The sequence below is a fragment of the Saccoglossus kowalevskii genome, chromosome 8 (genome assembly GCF_978046115.1).
Source record: "Saccoglossus kowalevskii chromosome 8, keSacKowa6.1, whole genome shotgun sequence".
Classification (NCBI taxonomy): Eukaryota; Metazoa; Hemichordata; class Enteropneusta; family Harrimaniidae; genus Saccoglossus; species Saccoglossus kowalevskii.
In genome coordinates, this window is record NC_140648.1 from 6,250,214 (window position 1) to 6,276,559 (window position 26,346).

At 34.1% G+C, this 26,346-nt stretch overlaps 2 protein-coding genes across 2 annotated transcripts in view; both read right to left on the reverse strand.

Moving 5' to 3' along the window:
- LOC100366669 (uncharacterized) overlaps nucleotides 1–19,127 on the reverse strand; it is a 67,466-nt gene extending 48,339 nt beyond the window's left edge. The window contains exons 1-13 of the mRNA XM_085502658.1: nucleotides 18,834–19,127; nucleotides 10,298–10,411; nucleotides 9,322–9,660; nucleotides 8,809–8,922; nucleotides 8,293–8,406; nucleotides 6,932–7,045; nucleotides 5,799–5,909; nucleotides 4,598–4,711; nucleotides 3,310–3,423; nucleotides 2,238–2,351; nucleotides 1,320–1,433; nucleotides 767–880; nucleotides 205–318 (exon numbers count right to left, since the gene is read on the reverse strand). Of these exons, the coding sequence (XP_085358784.1) occupies nucleotides 205–318; nucleotides 767–880; nucleotides 1,320–1,433; nucleotides 2,238–2,351; nucleotides 3,310–3,423; nucleotides 4,598–4,711; nucleotides 5,799–5,909; nucleotides 6,932–7,045; nucleotides 8,293–8,406; nucleotides 8,809–8,922; nucleotides 9,322–9,660; nucleotides 10,298–10,411; nucleotides 18,834–18,918 (1,675 nt within the window). The 5' untranslated portion in view covers nucleotides 18,919–19,127. The remainder of the gene's footprint in view (nucleotides 1–204; nucleotides 319–766; nucleotides 881–1,319; nucleotides 1,434–2,237; nucleotides 2,352–3,309; nucleotides 3,424–4,597; nucleotides 4,712–5,798; nucleotides 5,910–6,931; nucleotides 7,046–8,292; nucleotides 8,407–8,808; nucleotides 8,923–9,321; nucleotides 9,661–10,297; nucleotides 10,412–18,833) is intronic.
- A 3,736-nt stretch (nucleotides 19,128–22,863) lies between these two features.
- The window catches only part of LOC100366518 (uncharacterized), a 48,443-nt gene continuing 44,960 nt past the window's right edge, over nucleotides 22,864–26,346 (reverse strand). The window contains exons 56-57 of the mRNA XM_078011046.2: nucleotides 24,345–24,494; nucleotides 22,864–24,190 (exon numbers count right to left, since the gene is read on the reverse strand). Of these exons, the coding sequence (XP_077867172.2) occupies nucleotides 24,103–24,190; nucleotides 24,345–24,494 (238 nt within the window). The 3' untranslated portion in view covers nucleotides 22,864–24,102. The remainder of the gene's footprint in view (nucleotides 24,191–24,344; nucleotides 24,495–26,346) is intronic.

Genomic DNA, 26,346 nt, shown 5'->3' on the forward strand with positions numbered 1-26,346 from the left:
ACGAAAAAGAAGAGAATATAGAATTATAGATGTTATAATAAACATTAATATAAAAACAATACAAATATAATTAATAATAATAAATTATAATAGTTAATATAATTTGCTATAAATACCAAAATATAAAACTATATTTATCTCATGAAATATTTGATTAATATTAATAAAATGAATAAATATTGAGATGTAATAAGTTTGTCCTACCTATTTCACAATGAGTACCACTCCATCCATCGGGGCATTGACAGGAATATGTGTTCATACCATTTATGCATGTAGCACCATTTTGACAAGGTATACCGGCACATTCATCTATGTCTGAAATGAACACACAGGGACATGACAGAAACTATTTTTGAGTCAGTGTATCAAATATTACTACTTAGTATCTACACAGGAAATCAAATGAGCTTCATAGTTTAATGTGAGTAACGTGCAACTCTTTTTTATTTATTTACTGAAACAATAATATGAATCTTATCAAACATTCAATTGTAGTGCAAGACCCATCACTCTCCCAAGAATTTTGGGTCAGCAAATCGAGCCAATTTGCATACTCATTAGCATTAGTGTTTTTATAAAGTCACCAATATTGGGTGGTCACAGGTTTGACCCTACCAGGTAGTTGTTAGTAACAAAACTGGCAAAATCCATATGATGTCAAAAGTAGCTTCATCAATTCACTTAATTACAGTTTTACGATGATATAGGGCACTACACGTACAATACATACTTCAGATGAATATTGGAGTATAGAATTAGTTACCTATATCACAGTTAGTTCCAGTCCATCCTGGTAGGCAATAACATGTATATTTATTCTGGGTATTCAAACACGGAGCATTATTCTGACATGGATTACTGGCACACTCATCAATGTCTGGGTAAATAAAACATGATATTTGAAATAATAACTGTATTTTACTTGTTGATTAGTAATTAGTTAGTGATTAAACTAAAAAAAACCCACAAAATTGACATTTGAAATAACAGCCTCATAACACTTTCAAAATTATACTACCTAATTGAATGAATAAATCTATGCTTGAGATAATGTACCATATTATGTATACAAGTAATGGTCAACATTTTTAACAGCAAACCAACTGAATTCAAACACTAGAAATACAGCGGCACACAAAATTAGTAATTTTTATTATGTCTATTCTGAATAACCAATGATTATGTTTTACAACTGACTCAGCAAAGTATAACTACAGTTTTTGCATTCAGTATATGGGTCCCATGCTACATATACATGTGTACAATAAATACTAGTAGTTGACATAAAAATCAACTTAGTAATAAAAAATATGTACCTGTAGTACACCTGAGTCCTTGCCATCCTGGGGCACATACACAACTAAACTGGTTGATGCCATTAATGCATTCACCACCATTGGAACATGGGTTACTAACACATTCATTATAATCTACAAGAAATAAATAGTAAACAATTTGTGAATGTTATCTGAAACGTACAAGACCACATATTATAATGGAGTTGTAGGATTGTTATCTGAAACGTACAAGACCACATATTATAATGGAGTTGTAGGATTGTTATCTGAAACGTACAAGACCACATATTATAATGGAGTTGTAGGATTGTTATCTGAAACGTACAAGACCACATATTATAATGGAGTTGTAGGATTGTTATCTGAAACGTACAAGACCACATATTATAATGGAGTTGTAGGATTGTTATCTGAAACGTACAAGACCACATATTATAATGGAGTTGTAGGATTGTTATCTGAAACGTACAAGACCACATATTATAATAGAGTTGTAGGATTGTTCAAGTGCATGCATGTGTCATTCACAATATTCTTTGAGTACATTCATCTAGGTTTCTTCCGAGAGTAAAGATGAAATCTGTTGTGAAATCATCTGTATTTATCCTATGTATGATACAGAACTTATTACATGACAATATGTTATATCACGTCTGATTTATGAGTGGTCTTGGGATTTTGACGAGCCGTGAAGCGAAGAGTTTGAAATTTCTAAGAAATTTTTTTAATTAGTCTATAACTCCACACATTGAATGTTGTTTGGATAAACCGACACGGTCAACGTAATGTCTAATTGAATGTGGACATAAAAGTATAAAGTAACGTTCCAAATGTTGAGCAGCAGTAAGCAAATATTCAATTTTCTACCTCTGCAAACTGTCATACTTTTTGTTTGATTAGTCATTTTCAGTCAACCATGGAATGCAATAATCTTACCAATATCACAGTTGATACCACGCCATCCTGCTCCACAATTACACAGATAACTGTTCACTAAATCAGAGCATGTTCCACCATTAGCACAAGGGTTACTGGCACATTCATCAATATCTAAGACAAATAGAGGTGATATGTAAGAAATAGCAAAACTCAAAATTTGCAGACATGAATTTTAGCCATTAATCACAAGTATTCACTTAATGCTTGACAGCAACAAATTTGCTCAAACTGGCATAATTCACAATTTACAAAAAAATGTTCTCACAAAATTGAACAAGGGAACAAGGGTGCAGCGCCCTCATGCCATGGCCATGCGCCCCTTACCCTGGGAAGCAGATCCTCTGGCAACCATAAAATTGTGATTGACCAGGGATCACATGTGACCACAGTCTTCAACTGTGACCTGTCTGATAGTAATTTTGGCCCCAAGGAAGCCATAGAATACTCCATTTTAACTTAGAATTATCAAAAACACACCCTGGTAGGGAGAACCCTATACCCCCCCCCCCACTCCCTATATTTAGGGGGGGCCTATGCTTGTTCCCTCATTTTTTTTGACCCCCCCTATCTAGGGAAAAGAAGAAAATTTAACCCCCCCTTTCACGGGCTTTTCCGATGAATTTCACCCCCTATCTAGGGAACTTTTCAGTCTAGAACTCCTTTTAAACCCCCCTTTTTTGTATATCTCGGGAAGTGTTTTGAAATACACCCCCTATTTTGAGAATCTCGGGAAAACAAGCCAAAAATACCCCCTTTTCTACGATTTTCTCGGGAAAATGTTCCCGAGACAGATCGTCAAAAAGTACCCCCTTTCCCAAGAAAATGGGAACGTGCATGCGGCCCCCTATGGATCCTGAGTGGGGGGGCCGGGAACCCTATCTCCTTCTCCCTTTCTATCCCTATCTTTTTCTAAAAAAAACCCTGCATTTACAGTGTTATATATAACTACTACATTTTGAAGTGAAATCAGCTGATAATGTAGAATACAGTGATAACACATTCCAATAATGTATATACACAAATCAGTAATAACAAATTATTTGAATGTGTTTTTAAATTATGTACTTACTTGTTACACATGTGGCACCAGACCAGCCATCTACACACTGGCATGTGTATCCATTAACACCATCGATGCATGTAGCACCATTAAAACAAGGTGAACTACTACATTCATTAATATCTAAGAATAAATTGATGAAATAATAAAATAAGATAAAATGTTAGTAATACTACTTTTTGGCTCGTCTCTATTGTTCAATCAGTCTGCTAAACGTCAATAGCCAACTGTTTTTGTTCAACATTCACGAGGCAAGTACTCTTTTTTTTTTTTTCATTTCAAACAGAAAATTTTTAAAAGTTTCTTTGTTTCGCAACAATGCCCATTTGAAAGTACTCTTTTGTTGTTCCAAACAGTATCCATTTACCAGTTTCCTTGTTCTCAACAATACCCATTTACTAGGAGAGGATTGTTTTTCATAACCAGGTTTTTCTCAAAAGCCAAGAGCACAACATTTTTAGAACGATTTTTAGATCAATGAGCTGTGTGAATAACCGACAATGAAGACATCGATAAAGCTGTGACACTGTGATGTTTTTCAATGAAGCAAATGTACTATAGGAAAAATTAAAACCATGTTATGCTTTTTATTCATAAATGCTTGAGGCCTCTCGGTAAGTTGCGACCCCGGATAAGTCACGGTTTTTGCTTGGATCTCGACACCCACGACTTAGCGAGGGGTTACTGTACAACTGAATTGGGGGCTGCAGTCAGAATTCGAGTTAGGGGTGGGGATACATTAGAAAATCTTTCCAAATTTTACAGGTCAGTGACCTGTTGTCTTTCCATAGAAAAGGGATTACGAAACACAGGTACACTGTGACAACACAATACTTACAATGTCACCTAAACCTCCCTAAATTTGCAGTTCAACTTAAAGTACGGCAACTCAGATGCTAAGTGTAGTTATTGGCCTGTTTGGAGTCTTGGTTCTAGTAAACATCTTCGGCCCTCAAACATTTGCCATAACCTTGTAGACATACTGTGGAATACTTTATTTTCGCTGGAATTAATTTTCGCTGAAAAGGCTTTTTGGGCATTTTGTATGGAACTTATTTTCACTGATTTTTGATGAATTTAATGTGAAATATAGGAAAAAAAGTATATTCGCTGGATTTTATTTTCACGGAATCATCCATTCAGTGAAAATAGCGAAAATAAATTCCAAGCGAAAATAAAGTATTCTACAGTACTTTATATTAATTAGAAAGTCAGAACAATTTACAGGAAACCAATAAATCATTTGTATAGAGTAGGACATGATATTTTGTAGGAATACCAATTGAAAGAATCTTACTTATTTCACAGTTGAATCCACTATATCCCACAGCACAGTAGCATTGATAACTGTTGGAACCATCAGTACACTGAGCTCCATTCCGGCACGGATTTGAAGCACATTCATCGATATCTGAATATAAAACAAGTGTAGATTAAATCACATTTGGTTGCTCACATGGGGTAAAAAGAGAGGTTACCACATGACAATACCATCATTGAAGATGAAATCATTGCTAATCACTGTGATTTGATGATCATCAATTCCTGCCAATAGGAGTAATTGTATGACAGACATTGTACACATGATTACAAAATCTGAAGATTACTACAGTATATCAAAAAATGATATTTCAGTTGTTATAAATTTGTGTTGATTGTTAATTCTGTTCATATATCAAAATATTGAAGCAAATAAGTCAAATAAAAACAGATACCGGTATTACGATATTTGTAAGAGGATGAAGTGGTTCGATCTACTTCACCATGATGAAAACTTGTAAACATAATCCTAATTTCTGACTCACAGCACATATAAACTGTTAGCGTTAGCTAGGGCCCAATCATTAAAACTCTGGGGGCATTACACAATACTGACAATTTATTTCCTACTCAGTTTTTAATGAAGAAGATATGTTTTCGAGACAGACTTCTGATTTTTTTTTCAAAATTTTCAACATCAACACTTTCCAGTGGCGTGGCTCATTCTATTCTTATTCAGTCTTACAAAAGAGAATCCCAAAATGTCAAAAACACATTCACTGTTCTATATACAATGACATTAGACTGCACATGACTGTCAGAGAATGGCATGACAGTAAGGTACTTCTCCCAAAATGGAGAATATCTTCAAATCGTGAAACATTCTCCTGATTACAGTGATTTATTTTGACAAATATCAACAATAAAATTATATTGCAGGATAATATCTCCTAATAAAGAGATGATTACGTTATATACCTATTTTTTTCTATAGGAAAAAAAACACATTGCTATTTTTTTTTATTTTTTTTTTTTTTTGAACATTGGTAACTGACCTTCAGTTTGCCGTTTGGATTGTTTTATAATTTTTTTATAGCTCATCCTTAGGTTGACAAAAAAATCTCCATATTGAGCGATTGTATCCTGAGACCGATATTTATCTGCCAATAAGGTGAACTCTCCACCATTCGAGTGAACATGATAATCCAACATACTAACAAAGTTTAATGCAAGCTTACCTAAGTCACATCGATTACCAGTCCAGCCTGGCTGACAAGTACACGTATATTGGTTTGTTCCATCGGTACAGAACCCATTTACACAAGGACTGCTCATGCATTCGTTAATATCTGTAGGAAGTACAACTCACGATTAAACCGGAAGTTAAAGTTATTGGCCATGGCATGTGCGATTGGTGTTTCATACATCTAAGAAAGCAGATCTTTGAAGTATATCACATACTCAGTCAAATTATACTAGTATACAGGTTTGGAAACTGTTTTGAAAATCCTTTCTGGGAACACGATTTCAAGACCACCGCCAAGTAGCACAGGAAGTGACCTCACACGTAATCGTTTCCGGCGTAAACTTAAAGCGGGAGGGTTGTCACCTGCGCACGCGCGGGAATTGAGTCCCAAGCGACGATGACAACACACGCTAATACGCAAAGGCTCATGGGTAGACGCTTGTTTGTAAACAATAGTACGCTATGGCCATCTGACGCATGCGCAGGTGACGACACCCCCCCCCCCCGCTTTAAAGCTAACCCATTTGAAAACGGAAGGCTTGTGGAAAGTGTTTTGCATTTCATTACAATATCCCAATTGTTTAACAGTCATATTTTCTCTCTCTCTTTTTTCACCTAATTTATTTAGTTCACAATGTCATCCTCCAGCCACCCACCCCGGTTTTCAAATGGGAAACCCCTAATAATAATGGGACATTATTTTCAGACGAACTTATTTATTGGCATAGACCAGGTTAGTAACCGTGCATAGGCCTGGCAAAAGATTGCGGGGTCTACATTGGAAATAATTGTCATGGTATCGACTTCAGAATCATGTTATTTTTATCTGAGCATCGACGCAACAGACTCCTTCATCTTTATAAATATTTAAAATATAAATGTTAAAGAAAGTTGAATCCAACAAATCAATCAACGAACCCAGAGCAAAATGTCATCACCTGAAATGTTACAACTTTGATATTTCATTCATCGGCCAAAAAAAATCATGTTTTTGCTCTTGTAGTATTTACATTATTTGTCTGCTGGTTCTCCTGAAACTGTGTCCTTATAATTACCAGTACTCTTATGCATGTACTCTTTATGACGTGGACGTTGCCATGAACCATAATATGCACGAACACTTACTGTTTTCACACCTTGTACCGTCAAATCCAGGAAAACAAGTACACGAAAATGCATTTTGTAGGTTGTTACAGACGCCTCCGTTCTGACACGGCGAACTGTCGCATTCGTCTATGTCTGCAAACAAAGACAAATATTGTAATTGGCGTATCAATGTTTATTTATATACTAGTATATACACATATATACCACCATCGGACGAATCGCCTGGTTCTTAAAGTCGAATGTTGGCCGATTAAACAGACCATGGTTAGCGAGGATGGTACACGTCCAAGCCGTATGAGTTAATGAAGTGATATACCAGCAGAAAATAAGTACCAAATTCAAATGGGCGTGTCATTTAAAAGCTCCGGTTGCGACGAAAATGTTTCAAACTCTAGAGGTATGCTGTATATATATTGTAGGCATGGTCTTTCCCTATTACCACGTAGTGTCATACAATTGTGACACCAAAATATATACAGGAATTAAAGGGCGGCAGTCGTCGTGCCGCGTCCTGTTCGATATGAGACTCAAGAGATAAGACAATTATATATGCTCTAACTAAATATGTGTTTCAATGTAAAAAAAAAAAAAAAAACACTGACTAACAATGTCAAAACTTATTATCAAAGTATGTGTGAAAGGACTTATTTCACAATCAAAATAATATAATGTTGCTTTTTTTATTATATATTTTTTACTTAATACATTACTATATTTTCTATCTACATTTCAATTTTTACATTACAATTTGTCATTTCAATTTTTCAACTTCATTGATGTACATAACCAAAAAAGAAATGTAATATTTTCTTTACAGTATCAATAAAGCACTATTCTATTCTATTCATAGCGACGTATACAACGCGTGTAAAAAACATTGTTTATTTACATGAAATTCGAACACACGCTGCGCGACGACCACCGCGCTTTAATATACGTTATTATATTGGAAACACATGTATATTTTATGTTGTAGGCGTTTGATCTCAACGAAAAGACAGCCACACCCACCATACTCAGATTACAACTTGGCACTATCGCGGTGTTGTGTGATAGAGCTATAAGATTCAATATGGACAATAACATATTTTCATGATATTGTTCTTTGATTCTGTATGTTTGTGAATTCATTTCATTATGAAAAGCGCTATTCTTGCAACACATAGCTAAGTCACAATTTGTTCTATTAAACATATGATACGGTAACAGTCACTACGCATGCGTATTAGTTTTTTTTTTCATTGCGCGTGCAGTAAAAGTTACATTTTTTAGTTTCCGATATCAATCCATGTGCGATTCTGTAAATAACATGCAGTATTAAACTAAAATAATAAAATTGATGTTTCCGTTCATTTTTTCTCCTAGCTGGATATGCTTACCAAGATGACAAGTGGCACCTCGCCAACCTGCAGTGCATAAGCATGTATGTGAATTCACATTATCCACACATGTACCACCATTCGCACAGGGATTACTCGAACATTCGTCGATATCTGGAAAAATAAATTAACATTAATATTATACAATAATGGTGTTAATTAAATTGCACAAAAAAGTGAAAAACACAAGTGAACTCAATGCCATGTATACCAATGCGAAAGTAAATGCAGATTAATGCAATGACAATATCAACTAACATATTGATTAAAACCAACGAGATGTTGATTATTCACCAGAAGCACGTAAATGTAAACTCAAGTAAGTGACCTGTATGTATTTCTATATAGTACATAAAGTATACACAAAAATGTAAATACCTATATGATATATTTGTTTTAAGTGAACTAGGAACGATGACCCAGAAGAAAGACCGAAAAATAATATACCAAGTGCTTAATAAAGATTTCGTTAAATTTGCACACAGTTTTATGAATACTTAGCAAATTAAAACTCACTTGTTTCACAGTTTGTTCCGAACCATCCGGAAGCACAGGTGCATGTATAAGTGTAGTCGCCATCATTGCATAATCCACCATTTTGACACGGGTTGCTCAAACAGTCGTCTAGATCTGTCATTAAATGAAACAAACGAAATTAAACGAACGTATACAATGGTTGCTGGAATGTGAACGGTATGTAGTGAACAGTCAGTCTCCGCCATTATCATCTCGTTGCAGGCTACCTCACATACATTTTAGTCAGTTATTTCCTAATTGGAAAATATTGTCTCATTTATTTAATTTTAAAACAATTTACACATTATTTATGTACTTTTAAACATTTTCAAAATGTAAAGTTTCCAAGTTATTTCATTTGAAACTGTAGGCAGGTTATGTGTGCCGACTGTTTTTACTGTTTTCTCTTCGCCCGATAACATTGAATGTAATTTTTTAGAAGATGTAATCTGGTAGTTAGTTTAAATATCCATGTGTTGGTGCGTTGACGAGTGTGGATAGATGTATGCTTACCAGCTTGGTACTCTATCGTCCATCCTGTTCGTTCGTCGTTCAAATCTGTATCAAACATGATCCATGCGTGGTCACCTGCAACTACGAACGTTGGTGGTATAACTGAACCCGAGTATTGACCAATAGCTTGATTGTAGTCAGCTATTGGTCCGGAACCATATTCAAAATGGTCTTTGCCTTCTTCAGTATCGAATGACGTAAACGTGAATTGTATCCTTTGTGCCCCTGCTACGCGAATAATGTATGCACAGTACGATAGAGGGGAGTACAGTCCTTGGCTATCGGTGGGTGATGCTATAGTGCCCGTTGGCGTATAGTGAGTCGTGCCACATGTTTGCCCTGTAACAAAAACAGTTGAATTTCTTTTTAAGGATGTCACGTTACAAAATATTTAAAAGAATAAAAAACTGTGGTTACCCGACGTAACAATTATTACTCATTCTTGTATGTATTTTGACTTATTTTCTTTTCTAAATGGCCACCAGAGTTTTCATGGCAACAAGTTGAGATACACCTTTTATTTATTTATTTATTTTCATTTACTTGATGGAACCTTTTTGCTCAACAAAATATCAAGAGTATGTTTGATTTTATATTGCCTTCACCTTTACTAGTTAGTATGCTACTTTAAACAACCAAACATGAATTTACAGTAAATTAACATTGAAGTCAGTGTTGTCTCTCCTGACTTGTATGTCATTCAGGTAATTGCATGTGTATATGTGCACCAGTTTCCCAAACTGAATACCGCAAGTTTGAAAGACAATTCAAACTGCGCTCGGATTTACATTGCTAAATAAACTGTCGCCTCCGGGAATCGAACACAGAGCCTCCCTGATGCAAGCATAAAACTGTATCATCGACTTGGTTTCACTGCAATTGAATACAATGATCTGATATTTTGGGATCAAATGTTTAAGTCCCAAAAGGGGAGATGTCACGAAAAAATAAAAACCTGTTTCTCTACGGCACTTACCTGTGATTTGTAATTGGCAGTTTATATCATGGTATCCGTACTGACACTGACATAGATACTTCCCACCAGTCTCAACACACGCTGCATTGTTTCGGCACGGATAGCTGTTACATTCTGGAAACAAATACAAAATAAGATTTAGTATTATACGGTCGTGAGATGCGTTTATGCTACACTCTCACGGCAATTGATATGTATTTGATATGTGTTTATTGTGGTCTATCGAAGAAGTCGATATATGTTTCACCTTGCCAACAAAATCACACGACCATATTTCATTAGTATCTATTATATGTAAGATGATAATGTTAGAAGATTCAGATTTCAAATCAGTTCTAAGATAATACTATAAATCCAAAAATCTTCCATACCTCGAAAACCTAATAGCTTCATTTGTTCCTCTTTGTATGTGTTTTGTACGTGTCATTTGATATACAACGCGCGCTGGTTAACTAATAGCTCTATACTATGTGCGCAATGCACTCTGGGTGAGACACTTAGTTATATCGATGTTGGTGTTCGGATTACACAAGTTGTAAGCTATAGTAAAACTCTGTAGCATGGATGTCAATCTGATTAAATTCCGACGTAGTTATAGGCTCCATTCTTTTAAATTTAATATGTTATCATTTATTTTTGTCTATGTCTATTTTTGTGATCTTACTTGCCGTTTTGCGGTCTTTCATATAACATATGTCGACTTCCTTAAAAGCTTGAGTTTTATATCTACATCAAATTTCAATCAGAATGTCTGTAACCCTGATTTCGTATTTATCAGCAATAATTAGTGGTCGTATTGAAACGATTTGTTCTTTGTTCAGTTCTGTAAATCTAATTATGTGTATCCACCCCAACGTCACGGTTGCTGTCAACACAGATAACTATAACCATAAACATAAACATAAACCAATTCTCACATTGCGTGTAAAATTACTTATAATAAATATTTCGCGATCACATTGATAATTTGCAAACAGCGAACAATATGTAATATATTTGCCATATTTGTAATGTTATTTTACAATATAACAATGTATACATTCGATGATTCTACATTTATTATTATCATGTTTGATTTTATCAATCTAATAATCGGTTTAAATAAATTAGGGTTATTCTGTCAACATTGTTCTTAATTGGATATATGATTATTTCGACTTCAACTGCACGCGGAACGTTCACTTGGTAACACGCTTTCCACTGTGTCGTCATTCGGGCATACGTCACTTCCGCTCAAAATACAACACAATAAATACCCATACGCAAACTATTTTTTAATAAAAACGTGATACTTTAGGTCGGGCTAATCCCCTTGGCAATATGAGTGATTTGTATAGTCATGCGCACTTAGAAAGGTCATTTCAACACAAATCGTCATCATGGCGCCTAATAATGAAATATAATAATATAACATGCGGGCGTGGTCGTAATTAGTTAAGGGTGAGGTCACTCAAATCAATTTACTTTTTGTATATGTATTATCATTATTATTTGAGTAATACAACTGATATATGTACAAATGTTATGAAAATAACACAGAATGAGTAGTGTGTTGAGATTCGGGGTACAGTTAGACCTCGGTGCGATGTTTGTTCACGAGTCAATACTACTGTATAATAATTAAAAAAAATGGTAGAAGCATAATATGAGTGTAAATTGTAAATATGAATTATATTGTGAATAATTTCATTCAAGTGTCGATATACACAAATATTGTCAGCAAATATGCAATACAATGTAAGAATTCAAGTGTTGAGATGTCAATGATTTATTGAAACAGAATAAAATAAAAAATATGTATCAAAAGTACATTAAGAATTCGCCTAAAACGACGCGATTAGACTAAACGAAAATTAATGAATATAACTGTTTCCATGGTAACACACAAACTCGTATATTTGAACACAATTCATACTCGCTACATATTAATGATTTTCTCTTATTGTGGATAATAGCATCTAATACATGAATGAAAGTGGTTTTCTTCTGACTAATAACATGCGTTATCACATTTACAGTAGTGATGGCGTGAGCCACAATTGGCCACGTTGTATTAAATAAAACAGAAATAATGAATTAATGTAATAATAAAATTGTTAAATTGGCACGATATCGGCTTACACTAAGTGAGCAACGTGGGTTATGTTAAGGAGTGTCGATTCGTTCACCTCGTCAGCAAATTGAAACTGGAATGCAGACAAAACACTTATTGATTCTTTGATGTTTAACCATTACGTGGATGAACATTGCGTATTATGATTAATGAGTTTGTCGCTCACATATGTGTCACATGTCATGTCGAAGAATAATAAATGATTGCATGCTGTTTTTACTCAAATACTCAGAATACACGATCCATGGAAGCTCAAATGTTCTAACATTGGTAAAAGGTAATTCTGTAAAATATTGCCAACATGTATAAAATAATTTTACCGAGGTCGCTGGGGGCATTATAGCTTTAAGTCATTACACCCCACAACTGAAAGGTTAATACGTGCATTCAAACATCGACCATGTCAGAAGCTGTCAGTTATATGTTAACATTTATTGCAACTTTAATGTTCGTATATACAGTTTAGAAACAATGGAGTACCATCTTCTATAGACAACACTCAATAACATGATCGGTATTGCCTCATCTGACGACTATACACCAAAATACAAAAATGTTGGGAGATTCAAATTCGGTGACTTTAAAAACTAGTGCAATGAGTCTTTCAGAGTGATGGTGTGGGTGGGAACTACTTATGTAATTCAATAATATGCTTAATTAATATTCATAAATTCAGAAGGACAGCATATACAGCATGTATTTCTATATTTACGTAGTACTGTATTACACGAGAAAATACATAGTTGGTATGGTGAGTTGATAAGTGATTACCTAGTACCATTACTCACGGTACATGACGTTATACTCCACAACACGTTTACATACATATGCTGGTAGTCTGAAAAGTTTGACCTCTCAAAAAGAAAAAAAATACTAGTAATTAAGAAAGTTGTTTCAAAAATTATTTCACAAATCTTGTTAATGCAAAATCTAGTACATTCAAACAATAACATTCAAACAATATTGCTATTAAACATTATCAAATAGGTTATGAATTGACATTATGAAATGGACTTTGTTATACTCGTGTAACAAAACTTAATTAAAAATGTTTGTTTCAATTGTATTACTACTACTAAGCTGGTTCAAGTACATGCATTCCACATAATGTATCGACCTTGACAGGAGATCGAATTACAAAACTAACAGTATCAATCTGTTTTACAGCCAGGATTTGGTTAAGCTGATTTCGGTAAACATATTCTGTAACAATCGTTGTCGCATATGGAGAATTTTTCAGTACATCGCTCGTTACTATGAATATTACACATTTATATAGTTATAAAACACTTGCTATGTACTGTGTTGTGTGATAAAAATAGTATTGTCTTGAACAAGAATGCGCAGCAACAGGTGGTTTGTATTAATAAGTGACCTCAAACAATTGACATGAGTTTACACGTCTGTGCATTGACCATTAAGGGAGAAACCATTTTAATCAAAGGTCACAGCTATTATTGATGTTCAAGTGCACGCCGTATTTAAGTCATATACTGTAAAATACTTTATTTTCGCTCGGAATTTATTTTCGCTATATTCGCTGAAGGGATGATTCAATGAAAATAAAATCCAGTGAATATACCCTTTTTCCTGTATTTTACATTCAAGTCATCCAAAATCAGGGTAAATCAATTCCATACAAAACGCTCAAAAAGTCTTTTCACCAAAAATTAATTCCAGCTAAGATAAAGTATTTTACAGTAAATGTTAACAGGCTTGGCGCCTCTACTATTACCCACATTACACTAATCTCAGACAACTATTAGTTGTCTGTGCACTATTGTATGCACTAATGTATGTTTGGAAATCACTGGAATACTGTTCATAACAAACTTTTTACAAATATGTCCTTAATTTGGCATTATATTACTGCCATAAATACAGACAGTGTACTATTCCAAGACGTGTGTCTGTAATACCGAATATGCAACTAAAAATTACAAGTTTACAAACTCTTGAAATTTATATAGCATATCTGCATGCATAATTAATCGGAGGTGGCGGGGTCATGTCACAGGTGGGACTGACATGCGTTGAACTAATTCTTTAATCATTACAATGTAAGAATCTCTCCGACATATCATAGTATTGATGTCGTATTCTTTTCCAGGACCTAGGACACTGACAGATACGATACAATACAATTTAAATTTAGAGTATATGCAGACTTAAGAACAGTAACTGTCATGTTGTTTTCTTCACTTAATGACTCTCTATACACAGTACCGTGCTAATTACGTACGTGTTCCGCCATAATGCTAAGTGGCTGCTACAGATACAATTAATGGCGATGTACTGTATAATATACGCTGCTTACATTAAGGACTCTTCACAAAGTACCGTCACCGTTGTCAATGTGGTCTGAGATTCTGATTCATAAGTACGTCAGTTTGGTTGAACACACTTGTCCTTCATTGCGTCGACCGTTGCGTGCGAGGGTGTTTTTCAATCGCTGATTGCATCACGGGCGTATGATAGATTATTGAGTCTATATGATGTCATTCTCGACTGTAGTTCAGTAAATAATCATGATTGTTCAGTCATTGCCAAAAATGGCGATGTATTGATGAAAAAACTGTATAGAAAATATGGTAGACTCGAATAGAAAAATATGGATTGTCAAATTCAATGATCTTAACGGTATAATACTGGAACTATATTTCCTTGTATATAAAAAGCCCGAATAGACGAGAATTCCGAAGAACGTGAAGTGTTTGGTTGCCGTGGCGACGATACAGAATTGTTTCTGCAGAATGTATGTTAGTTTACATCAAGTGAAAATGAATTCATATCACATACATGGAAACAGATTTTTTCAGGTGCAAGATCGTACACGATTTGCTCAGCAGATTATACGATGAATGAACATTTAAAACATCACATGGTAATAGGTTTCTAATCTTTAGAGATATGAATCTTTATATCATTTTTTAAACGCGATCGAGATTTATTTATCACATAATAATTTATTCATACTGTATTTATTTTTGTTATATTATAACATACAAAGATAACGTTGATGAATCTGCAAGGAAACACAATTCACCACTAATAAGATCCGTGGTGAGATGACCTTTCACTGTTCTTATCTGAGTGCGCAGCAATCTTTTCATTTCAAGGGTTTATTTTTATTTAACGGATAATGCGTGATCACGTCAGTGGAATGGCCAACATGTGCATCACAGTGCGGCAAACTCTTTGAATTGAGATTCCGGTCTCTTATATTAAGGGGCAAAGTCGTTGTACCACTTTGTGTTCGATTTGGTTTTCATACGACATACAACACGTGTAAAATACATTGTTTATTAACACGAAATTTGAACAGTATGAAAAAAAATGAAAGTAGTAAAACGTACGTAAAACATTAATATTTAAATTCGTTTTTTTTTTATTATCCAACCATTATTTTTCACTATCACTACAAATATGGCTTTCAATTCATATACATATTACTATAAGGTTTATGGGAGTTTGAGGACAATTGTTATTACTGTCAGTATGTTAGATACAATGTTGGCTCACTAATCCTTAGTAAATAGACGTGTCAGTGTGTGTCATACTTTTTTGTTACACAATTGAAAACATGCACGGTCATCCAGTTTCACAGATGGAGCGGACTCCACTTAATATTCCCTTTTTTCTAGCGAGTTATGAGGTGCCGATTTCGAACGACGATGCCTTCCACTTCTGACGGAGAACGCGGAGAAATCATATCATTAGGGACATTTCTAAGGAGAATATGTTTGGGGGAAATAGTGCTTATGAATTTAGAAATAGTGCGTGTGAATTTAATAAAACTGAGCGTGTTTTCAGTTGGATTACAATATTATGAATTGTATAAATCAAATATGTCTTTTTTTTGTGTTATAATATGTTTTATCGATTCGATACTTTATTGATTATTATTGTGTTTTATTCAAATAAATGCTACTATCCGCGGGTAAAAACAGTAAAGAAATGAAATTGAAATATAACAAATTATTAAATCGCCTCCCAAACAAACATGTGTATATGAAAAAAAATCATAGAAAGTATGGGATTTTATAAATAAATTTTAAGATTTGTTTTTATGCCAAATCTACACGTATTCCTATTTTCGAACATTTTAAACATTTTCTCTCGTTATATTTTTAGCTTCTCTGTGTATTGCACACATGTACATTGTAAAATGCCCAACAAATATCTGTTGACGGAAGTAACATTGTAACATTGCCATGGTTACGATCACTGGATACATGAATTAATAAAAAAAGGAAATGGGCACGTATACATTATTGTATCTATGAGTAAAGTTAAATTATTCCGTGGACCGCATACGCATATTATTCTGATTGATTCTCACAATGTATTGCTGTAAACTTATGTCTGTCTTATTTTCTCTCACAATATGCGATAATTATATATTTTATAGTATGTATTTGCTTATAGTATTCATAGGGTCCTCAATGATATATCGACTGTGACGTCAGAAGAATCTCGTCGTCCCATGTCACAACATATATTAATTTAATAATTACGTTACAAATATAGGATATTACAAGAACACTTATACCAAGACTCTTCTTCGTAATTCAGTTCACATTCGTGTTACGTGAAATCAGTGTTTTGATCATTGCAGCACAATCCTGTTAATTTGGTAGTTGAGTATAACAGCCGTCGACGTATATGCGTTACCGTGGTGTACGTGTCCGGCATTATTAATATTGGTATTTGTAGTATTCGTCAATTATCATAAATAACTGTGCAGTGTTTTGACAATCCATTACAACAATCGGAGCAAGAACAGGACATAAACGAAAATATATAAAACTAATAATATGTGTAATACGCGTACACATATATTTATCTTAATTTATTCTTTGTTTACTGAAGGTAATTACCGTTATTATTGTATTCACTATTTGGTTTGAATGTTTTAGATTGTATATTAAATCGTGTATCTACATGTTGTCTGAACTGATATGTATATTACATATTCCTACATTTTATCCACACCGTGGTGAGAATAATTAGCAATTAGATTGAATGAATACTATAGTAATATAATTATAGCTTGGTTTCAGTTTAATAAATACAAAAAAATGGGATGGCTTTGACATTTAATAACTAAGATAGAATGTTTTATACTGCCATATTTAGAGAATTAAGATGTTCGTGTTGATGGGTACCAACTATGCAGTTTAACTTGTTATGTAACGTCCGAGCCGACCCAAGGATTCTCATAGCGAAAACACCTTTTTTTGGTAAAAGTTAAGAGATTCACAAAAGGTATTGTAATATGAAGCCCTGTCTTAATTTATGTATTGTTATTTTGTATGTTTATACCTTGCCAGTACAACTAGGAGAGTATCGGTAGCGTTTATAGGTCAGAGGTCACACGATCTATTGTTATAACAGGTTGGCGTAATAGGTCTGAAAAACGAGTGTGCCTCGTTATTTTGACTCGTTGAGATCGACGAAATTCAATTTTCACGTGTTATTATGCACTTTCGAAGGTAAATTGCCAATTTGCGCGCGTGTTACGAACTATGGGCGTGATATGTGGTGGTTTCCTACAGCGTTCCAGGTGACAGCACTGGGATAATTTGATCCGTAATGTGATACTACGAACTGAACTCCACCCTCAATTATGACAAGGAATGACACCGATATCATACACATAGAGAAAATATATATTTATATTAGCAAAATAGATAATTATTTTACTTCCACCATGGACTCACCCCCGAAATTATAATGCTACAAAACGATATGTTTACTTTTTATACAATAAAATACAATACAATACAGTACAATACAATACAAAGCACTTTCAGTCGTGGCGTTTTGCATTTATTCTTTAACGTAACAGGTGTATTTACGTTCTCTATATTATATATTGTTGGATGTAGAAAGATATTATGAGAAATAATTTATAGTGGCGATCATCCAATTTGGTCTGATCATCGTTATTGTTTAGATAGTTTAATGGTTAAAATAATAAAGGTGACCGCTACTGTGTCAAGGTAACCTTGTTTAATGTGTACCGAACGTCGTAGATGAAAGCATAACTTACCTAGAATTATTGTGTATGTGAAATTATATTTCATTTCCAAGATATACGAATATATGTTTCAGTTTTATTTTACAAACAAAATACGCTATGCTAAACAAGTGGATTACATCTATCAGCTGTGACCGCTTCCCTACGAGTATTGATGTCACAATCGCTACAACGCACTGTAACGATACAGATTCTCCATCACTAAGATCGGTTAGTGAATCAAAAATGTGTGCGTTTATTAGTACATTTTAGTGTGAATTTACGTGTTCCGTACGGTATACGACGATATTGTACATAGATACAGTCACAGTGAGACGCCATGTTGTGCTTCTGTAACGTAATACTATATAGCTACATTGAGTATTTAATTGCAAACTTACCGCCGGCTCCGTCGACGAATATATTCACAGAAAACAACGCCACAATTATAAATCCTATGAAAGTCATTGTATAAGTCCTGAACATTGTAAATAATGTACGATGTATTTCACTCCTTGTTCGTTTCGATCGATGCGCGTTATTTTATCGGGATTTAAATATGCACACACACAGTACTCTCGCTTTCAGTAGTTACAGGTAGCGGTAAGAGCATACTTGATGGTAACAATGGCGTACGTCGCAATTCCGTATTTATCCTCTGGAGTACGGGGGTCCTCGTGGCCGGGGTTATGGTGATGACGATGATGATGCTACTCTCGCTAGTTGTATCTCGGACAGAGAGTATTTTTAGACATAGAAAAACGTCAGCCAATCATTGGTCGCGTAGTGGGATATCCACAAAGCCTTTCGACTTATTGTTTAATCGCCCGTACAGTACAGTAGCATATTTGCATATCAAAACACTCTCTGTTTCCTCTGTCCTGTCTTTCTTATGCTAATGTATCTTGTGCCAACAACACGCACACTTTTCGTACACCAATATTCTCACAGGATCAAAAAAACAATATTCGTGGCTTTCGCATAGATGGTTATTTTTCACCAGGACACACCAGTTAGAACCTGTCACCCGTTGTGCGAATGAAATATTATATTCTGAAATATCGAAATAAAGAAGTTGATGGAGTGTTATTATTGTCACAATCATCATGAAATTGATATTGACCCGACAGCATCACGGCACCAGAACCAATCACCATGGTGTTCACGAACATTTAAAGATAACAGGTTTACCCATTACAGACGAGTTTTTATTATTGATATTTTTAATATTAACAATTTGGCAACTTTAGAGCCCAAATACAAAATTTAGATATTTTTTTTACAATTGCGCAATTCGATTCGCTATTCAAACAGGTGGTCTGGGTGTGACCATGCATACACTTATTATGTATTTTTAGAAATATGCTCCATAGTCATGTAAATATACGTGTAGTGAACGAAAGGAATGTGATTCCCACCATAGATGGCGTATTATATGTACAGAATAGGACAAGAGGACGCATAGCCTAGCGAAGTTCAATATCCGAAAGTATCAAAGATAGAATATTCCGCAAATTGAAAGAGTACGATCACGTGCACTGTCATGGCAAACTATTAATGCCCAACTAGAAACAAATATGGAATTGATATAATAGTTATCTGTTGATGTTGTTTATCAAAATGGGTAAAAGAATAACTATGCCAAAAATGGTTAAACAAAAGTTAAAGGGCGGTGGTCGTCGTGTCGCGTCCTGTTCGATATGGGACTCATAGCGACGTATACAACGCGTGTAAAATACATTGTTTATTTATATGAAATTCGAACACGCGCTGCGCGACGACCACCACGCTTTAACTAAAGAACTACAAAATACACTAAACAATGTATTTTCTGGTGTATTTGAGTTAACGAAACAAATATATGTCTTTATTTATAGTTGATACAATTGATTAATTGAACATATGTGCAGAGAATACGTCACATCCGTTAGTAAAATTGGTCAGTTATATTTTCGTCTGTCTTCTTGTTAACATGTGTTTTCTTAATATTAGTATACAAATATATATGTAAGTTTTCTAAAATATGATTTGTGTTGCTCCCCGCACTTTCAGCGTAACAAAGGCATTCCCTTCATCTTTATAAACGAGTATAAATTTCATTGGCACAACAATATCATTTAAAAATGTTACAATGTTATTCAATCAGCCAATAGAAACCACTCGTTTCAGTTTGCAAAATGTATACATTTGTCGCGCTGAGAGTAATATTTGTAGACCCCTGACTCGACGAGGAATACATACAACCACCATGGTCAGCTTGACGTTTTTCATTACACCATGTAGTGTTCAATATGCCCCCCATACGACACATTGTTCACACACAATTCATCATTACATCATGTAGTGTTCAATATGGTCCCATACGACACATTGTTCACACACAATTCATCAATACACCATGTAGTGTTCAATATGGCCCTGTACGACACATTGTTCACAGACAATTCATCATTCACTATGTAGTGTTCAATATGGTCCCATACGACTCATTGTTCACACACAATTTATCAATACACCATGTAGTGTTCGATATGGACCCCATATGACACATTGTTCACATACAATTCATCATAAAACCATACAGTGTTCAATAAGGCCCATATGACACATTGTTCACACACAATTCATCATTACACCATGTAGTGTTCAATATGGTCCCATACGACTCATTGTTCACACACAATTCATCAATACACCATGTAGTGTTCGATATGGACCCCATATGACACATTGTTCACATACAATTCATCATAAAACCATACAGTGTTCAATAAGGCCCATATGACACATTTTTCACACACAATTCATCATTACACCAAGTAGTGTTCAATATGGCCCTGTACGACACATTGTTCACACACAATTCATCATTCACTATGTAGTGTTCAATATGTCCCCAAACGACACATTGTTCACACACAATTCATCATTACACCATGTAGTGTTCAATATGGTCCCATACGACTCATTGTTCACACACAATTCATCAATACACCATGTAGTGTTCGATATGGACCCCATATGACACATTGTTCACATACAATTCATCATAAAACCATACAGTGTTCAATAAGGCCCATATGACACATTTTTCACACACAATTCATCATTACACCAAGTAGTGTTCAATATGGCCCTGTACGACACATTGTTCACACACAATTCATCATTCACTATGTAGTGTTCAATATGTCCCCAAACGACACATTGTTCACACACAATTCATCATTACACCATGTAGTGTTCAATATGGCCCTGTACAACACATTGTTCACATACAATTCATCATTTCACTATGTAGTGTTCAATATAGTCCCATACGACACATTATTTACACAATTCATAATTACACCATGTAGTGTTCAATATGGACCCCATACAACACATTGGTCACACAATTCATCATAACACCATGTAGTGTTCAATATGAACCCCATACGACACATTGGTCACACACAATTCATCATCACATGGTGTAGTGTTCGATATGGGTTTCATACAACACATTTACACAATTCATCACATGGTGTAGTGTTCAATATGGTCCCCATACGACACATTGGTCACACACAATTCATCATCACACCATGTAGTGTTCGATATGGATTCCATACAACACATTGTTCAAACACAATTAATCATCACACCATGTAGTGTTTGATATGGGTCCCATACGACATATTGGTCACACACAATTCATCATCACACCATGTAGTGTTCGATATGGATCCCATACAACGAATTGTTCAAACACAATCATCACACCACGTAGTGTTCGATATGGGTCCCATACGACACATTGGTCACACACAATTCATCATTACACCATGTAGTGTTCAATATGGCCCTGTACAACACATTGTTCACATACAATTCATCATTTCACTATGTAGTGTTCAATATAGTCCCATACGACACATTATTTACACAATTCATAATTACACCATGTAGTGTTCAATATGGACCCCATACAACACATTGGTCACACAATTCATCATAACACCATGTAGTGTTCAATATGGACCCCATACGACACATTGGTCACACACAATTCATCATCACATGGTGTAGTGTTCGATATGGGTTTCATACAACACATTTACACAATTCATCACATGGTGTAGTGTTCAATATGGTCCCCATACGACACATTGGTCACACACAATTCATCATCACACCATGTAGTGTTCGATATGGATTCCATACAACACATTGTTCAAACACAATTAATCATCACACCATGTAGTGTTCGATATGGGTCCCATACGACACATTGGTCACACACAATTCATCATCACATGGTGTAGTGTTTGATATGGATCCTATATGATACACAATTCATCGTCACACCACGTAGTGTTCAATATGGGTCCTATATGATACACACACACACTTCTTCACACCATGTAGTGTTGATATGAATCATTTCACTTGTATATTAAAATTATCATTTATTGAAAAAGTAGTATAAATACAATCATTAATACATCTGTGGAAGAGTTCACATCAAAACCCAACATAAATTGTTTCAAACTTTGTTCAGTTCATGGCAGACCAAAGTATAAAATATTGTGCTACACCACATTAAAATATTTAGTCTGAAATAATACCATAAAATATTCAAATTGTAAGTACATTAAAAACAATAATAGAATTGTATTGGCTGGCACCACTAGCGATTGATGATAGAGGACTCCCTAACTACTCAAATTGCTATTGGAATGTTAATTTATTACTTGTTGTGGACTTTGTGAGAAATAATACAATAATTAGGGAAATCCAACAGCCATATATTTATGCTCAGTCTGTTAGAGAATGACACTTCTATTTGTTGTTTAGTTAGGGAGTCTTGTTATCACTGCAAGGGATCTATAGGAAGAACATTCAAGCAAAACATGAATCACTTCAAACAAAAAACGTGAAATAGGAGTGGAAGCTGGCACAGAACAAAATACAGGACATCATTCAAAACTGCCTTTCAGACAAATACATTTATTTTGTCAACATGAATGTTGTTTTAAGAATTTCAAAATGGCTGGAAGGCACATGGGTGTCCAGATAACACACAAAATGTGAATCATGCAATATCAAAACTGTACAGCTTAAATCAAACCATCTCAGCACAGGTGGCAAATGAAAGAAAAACTTGTTAAAAATATGAATATCATTCGTCTATCAATTAAAAATGACAAAAACTGAAAAAAAAATTAAAAAGTGAAAATTATATCTCAGAAATTGTCTTGGCATAGATTAGGATGCTGAAGACCCATTGACTTTTGAAAACAGTCAATTTTGAAATGATGGTACATTATGAATACAGAGATCACACACAATAATTTAAAATAATGTCCAATCTATACCACCCAACCCTTCAGGTTTTAGGTGACTTCGTGTACAATTGATACTTTGCATAGTGAATATAGGAATCCTGTATATTTACTTACTCTGTACCAACTAGAATATAATACAGTGTGTAGTAATGCGTCTAAAATATCACAGGGAGGCATCTGACATGTAAATTGCAGGCAAGGATAAATGAAAAATTCTTTCAATAAAATGTTTGAGTAAAAGTTAATACATTCTGGTATAAAACTAAAGTTCTGTTACATTTCTGACAGACTTTGATTCTTATTTTTATATATTTATTGTAAAAAAGGATGATTTTTTTTTTTATAGATGGGTCTTCTGCAAAGTGAAATCATCAGTACTAGTAGGCCACGGGTTCTCGTAACTGTTCACTTCAGCAATTGTTGATCGGCTGTAAAAATAAAATAATGTAATAACCAATTAATTGATTTCACATTGATGACTATGTGTCTCTTCTACCAATCAAATTAACTATCAATTTCTATGTACATACTAAAGGATATACAACTTCAAATAACATGAAATTAAATAACAAACAATCTAACCTGCTTCCAGTTGGTGGTATGAATCCATAATCGTTTTCTCTTGCTGGATTGTCATACTCTTCATCAATGACAGGAATCTGTTCATCTAATTGTTCATTTGGTCTACCAGCTCTACGATCCGCCCTGGCTTTCTCAGCATCATAGCGTGCCCTGTTACGAAAACACATTATACATTTCAAAAGTAGTTCTTCATTTGAACTTCAATATTTTTTCACGCAGCATAATTCACATAGTTTTAATAACTTTTTCACTGACCACATTGTTTCCAACACTACTTGATATTACTAAAATAATTTCAGTCAGATTTGTTGAAATATTGATCCAAATTGTTTACAATTTATCTAAGTATGCCACTTTTGGACATTTTTGTAAGTAATGTGGTAAAAAATCACATCAAAACACCATAGTTGCTGCATTTTGAATCCCATTTGATCATTTCTATGTGATTAAAATCTGTTTGTTTTTTTAAATTTCATTTTTTATTTATTTTTGACTATTTTTTGTTTTTATTTGTAGTTATTAAGTTTTTTATAATGGCAAGTAAAACAAGAAAAAAATAGACATAAATAAACAAAAATAACAATATATAAAATATGAACACAAAGAAAATGATTTAAAGTGTTTAACATTATTTACACAAGATTAGAATAAATGCTGCACAGTGACTATGCTACTTTAAAGAAAGTGACAAAGTTGAGAAATCAAACGGGAGGTGAAAGCATTGACAACAAGTTATTGCAGAGTTAAACTGACATTTCTCTTATGCATTCATAGAAAATTTATAAAATTTACTCTTTATGCAGAATAAAACAGTTGATATACTATGAGGTAGTAGTGTATGTTAAAAGTGAATGGACTTCCCAAGTTGCTATTAAATATTAAAAGTGAATGTACTTCCTAAGTTGCTATTAAAAATAGATAGTGAATGTGCTCCCTAAGTTGCTATTAAAAATAACCACAGAATGAACTGCCTAAGTTGCTGTTAAACAAAAAAAGTAAATGCACGCTTAATGTTACTAACATAGAAAGTGGATGCACTCCCTAAGTTGCTAATAAAAATAGACGGTGAATGCACTCCCTAAGTTGCTATTAAATGTAACCAGTAAATGAACTTTCTAAGTTGCAATCAAAATGTCAGTTTGTCCTTATTATTATAAATAATTCATCATGAAGATATTTTAATTGGTTAAATTAAATTTAAATATATTTAATAAAAAAAATTATGAAAACAATATTTTGGATGACCTTCACATTTATGAACTAGAGACTAAGTTCCTGAAATAGGTGGTATCAAGTGATCATCTTGAGAAATATTAGATATTTGTATATATTATTATATATTGGCAACTACACAATTATTTCTCTTTGATTAAAGTTTCACAAAAATGAAGGGATTCCAAACTGAATATACCTATCTCATTAAATTTTCATTCATGCACTTTGAAAAATCATGCAATTTTACTAAAAAAAACAATTAGAATATGATGCTAATAAATGGGATGCAGTGAACCTTGGTTGTCATGACATTGTACTATTCACGTACTGGCCTAGTCTAGTTTGCATTGTTTCACGTATACGTTTCCGAGTCCTGTGAACAGGATACATAAGGTTGATACATAAGATTATTACAAAGTTTAACACATCAACATGTCTGTGTTCATGTCATTCTGTATTTTGTCAACATTATGATGTGTTAACAATCTTTATCATGGCTCCCCACAATTTACCTAATGGCTCTCATTCATTTACATAATGGTTCCCAAAAATTTACATAATGGTTCCCAAAAATTTACATAACGGCTCCCAATATTTACATAATGCATACTGTAATTTTCTCGCTTAAACTTTGCAACATTTATCACATATATTTTTATAATTTGTTTGTTAATTTATGAACTTTACTTTGGTTTTCAAAATCTAAATTTGGTGAGGTAAGCCAAGAATAGTTTATATACAGGAAGTATTCAAAAGCAGTATTGTAGGTCAGAGAAAATCAACCGAG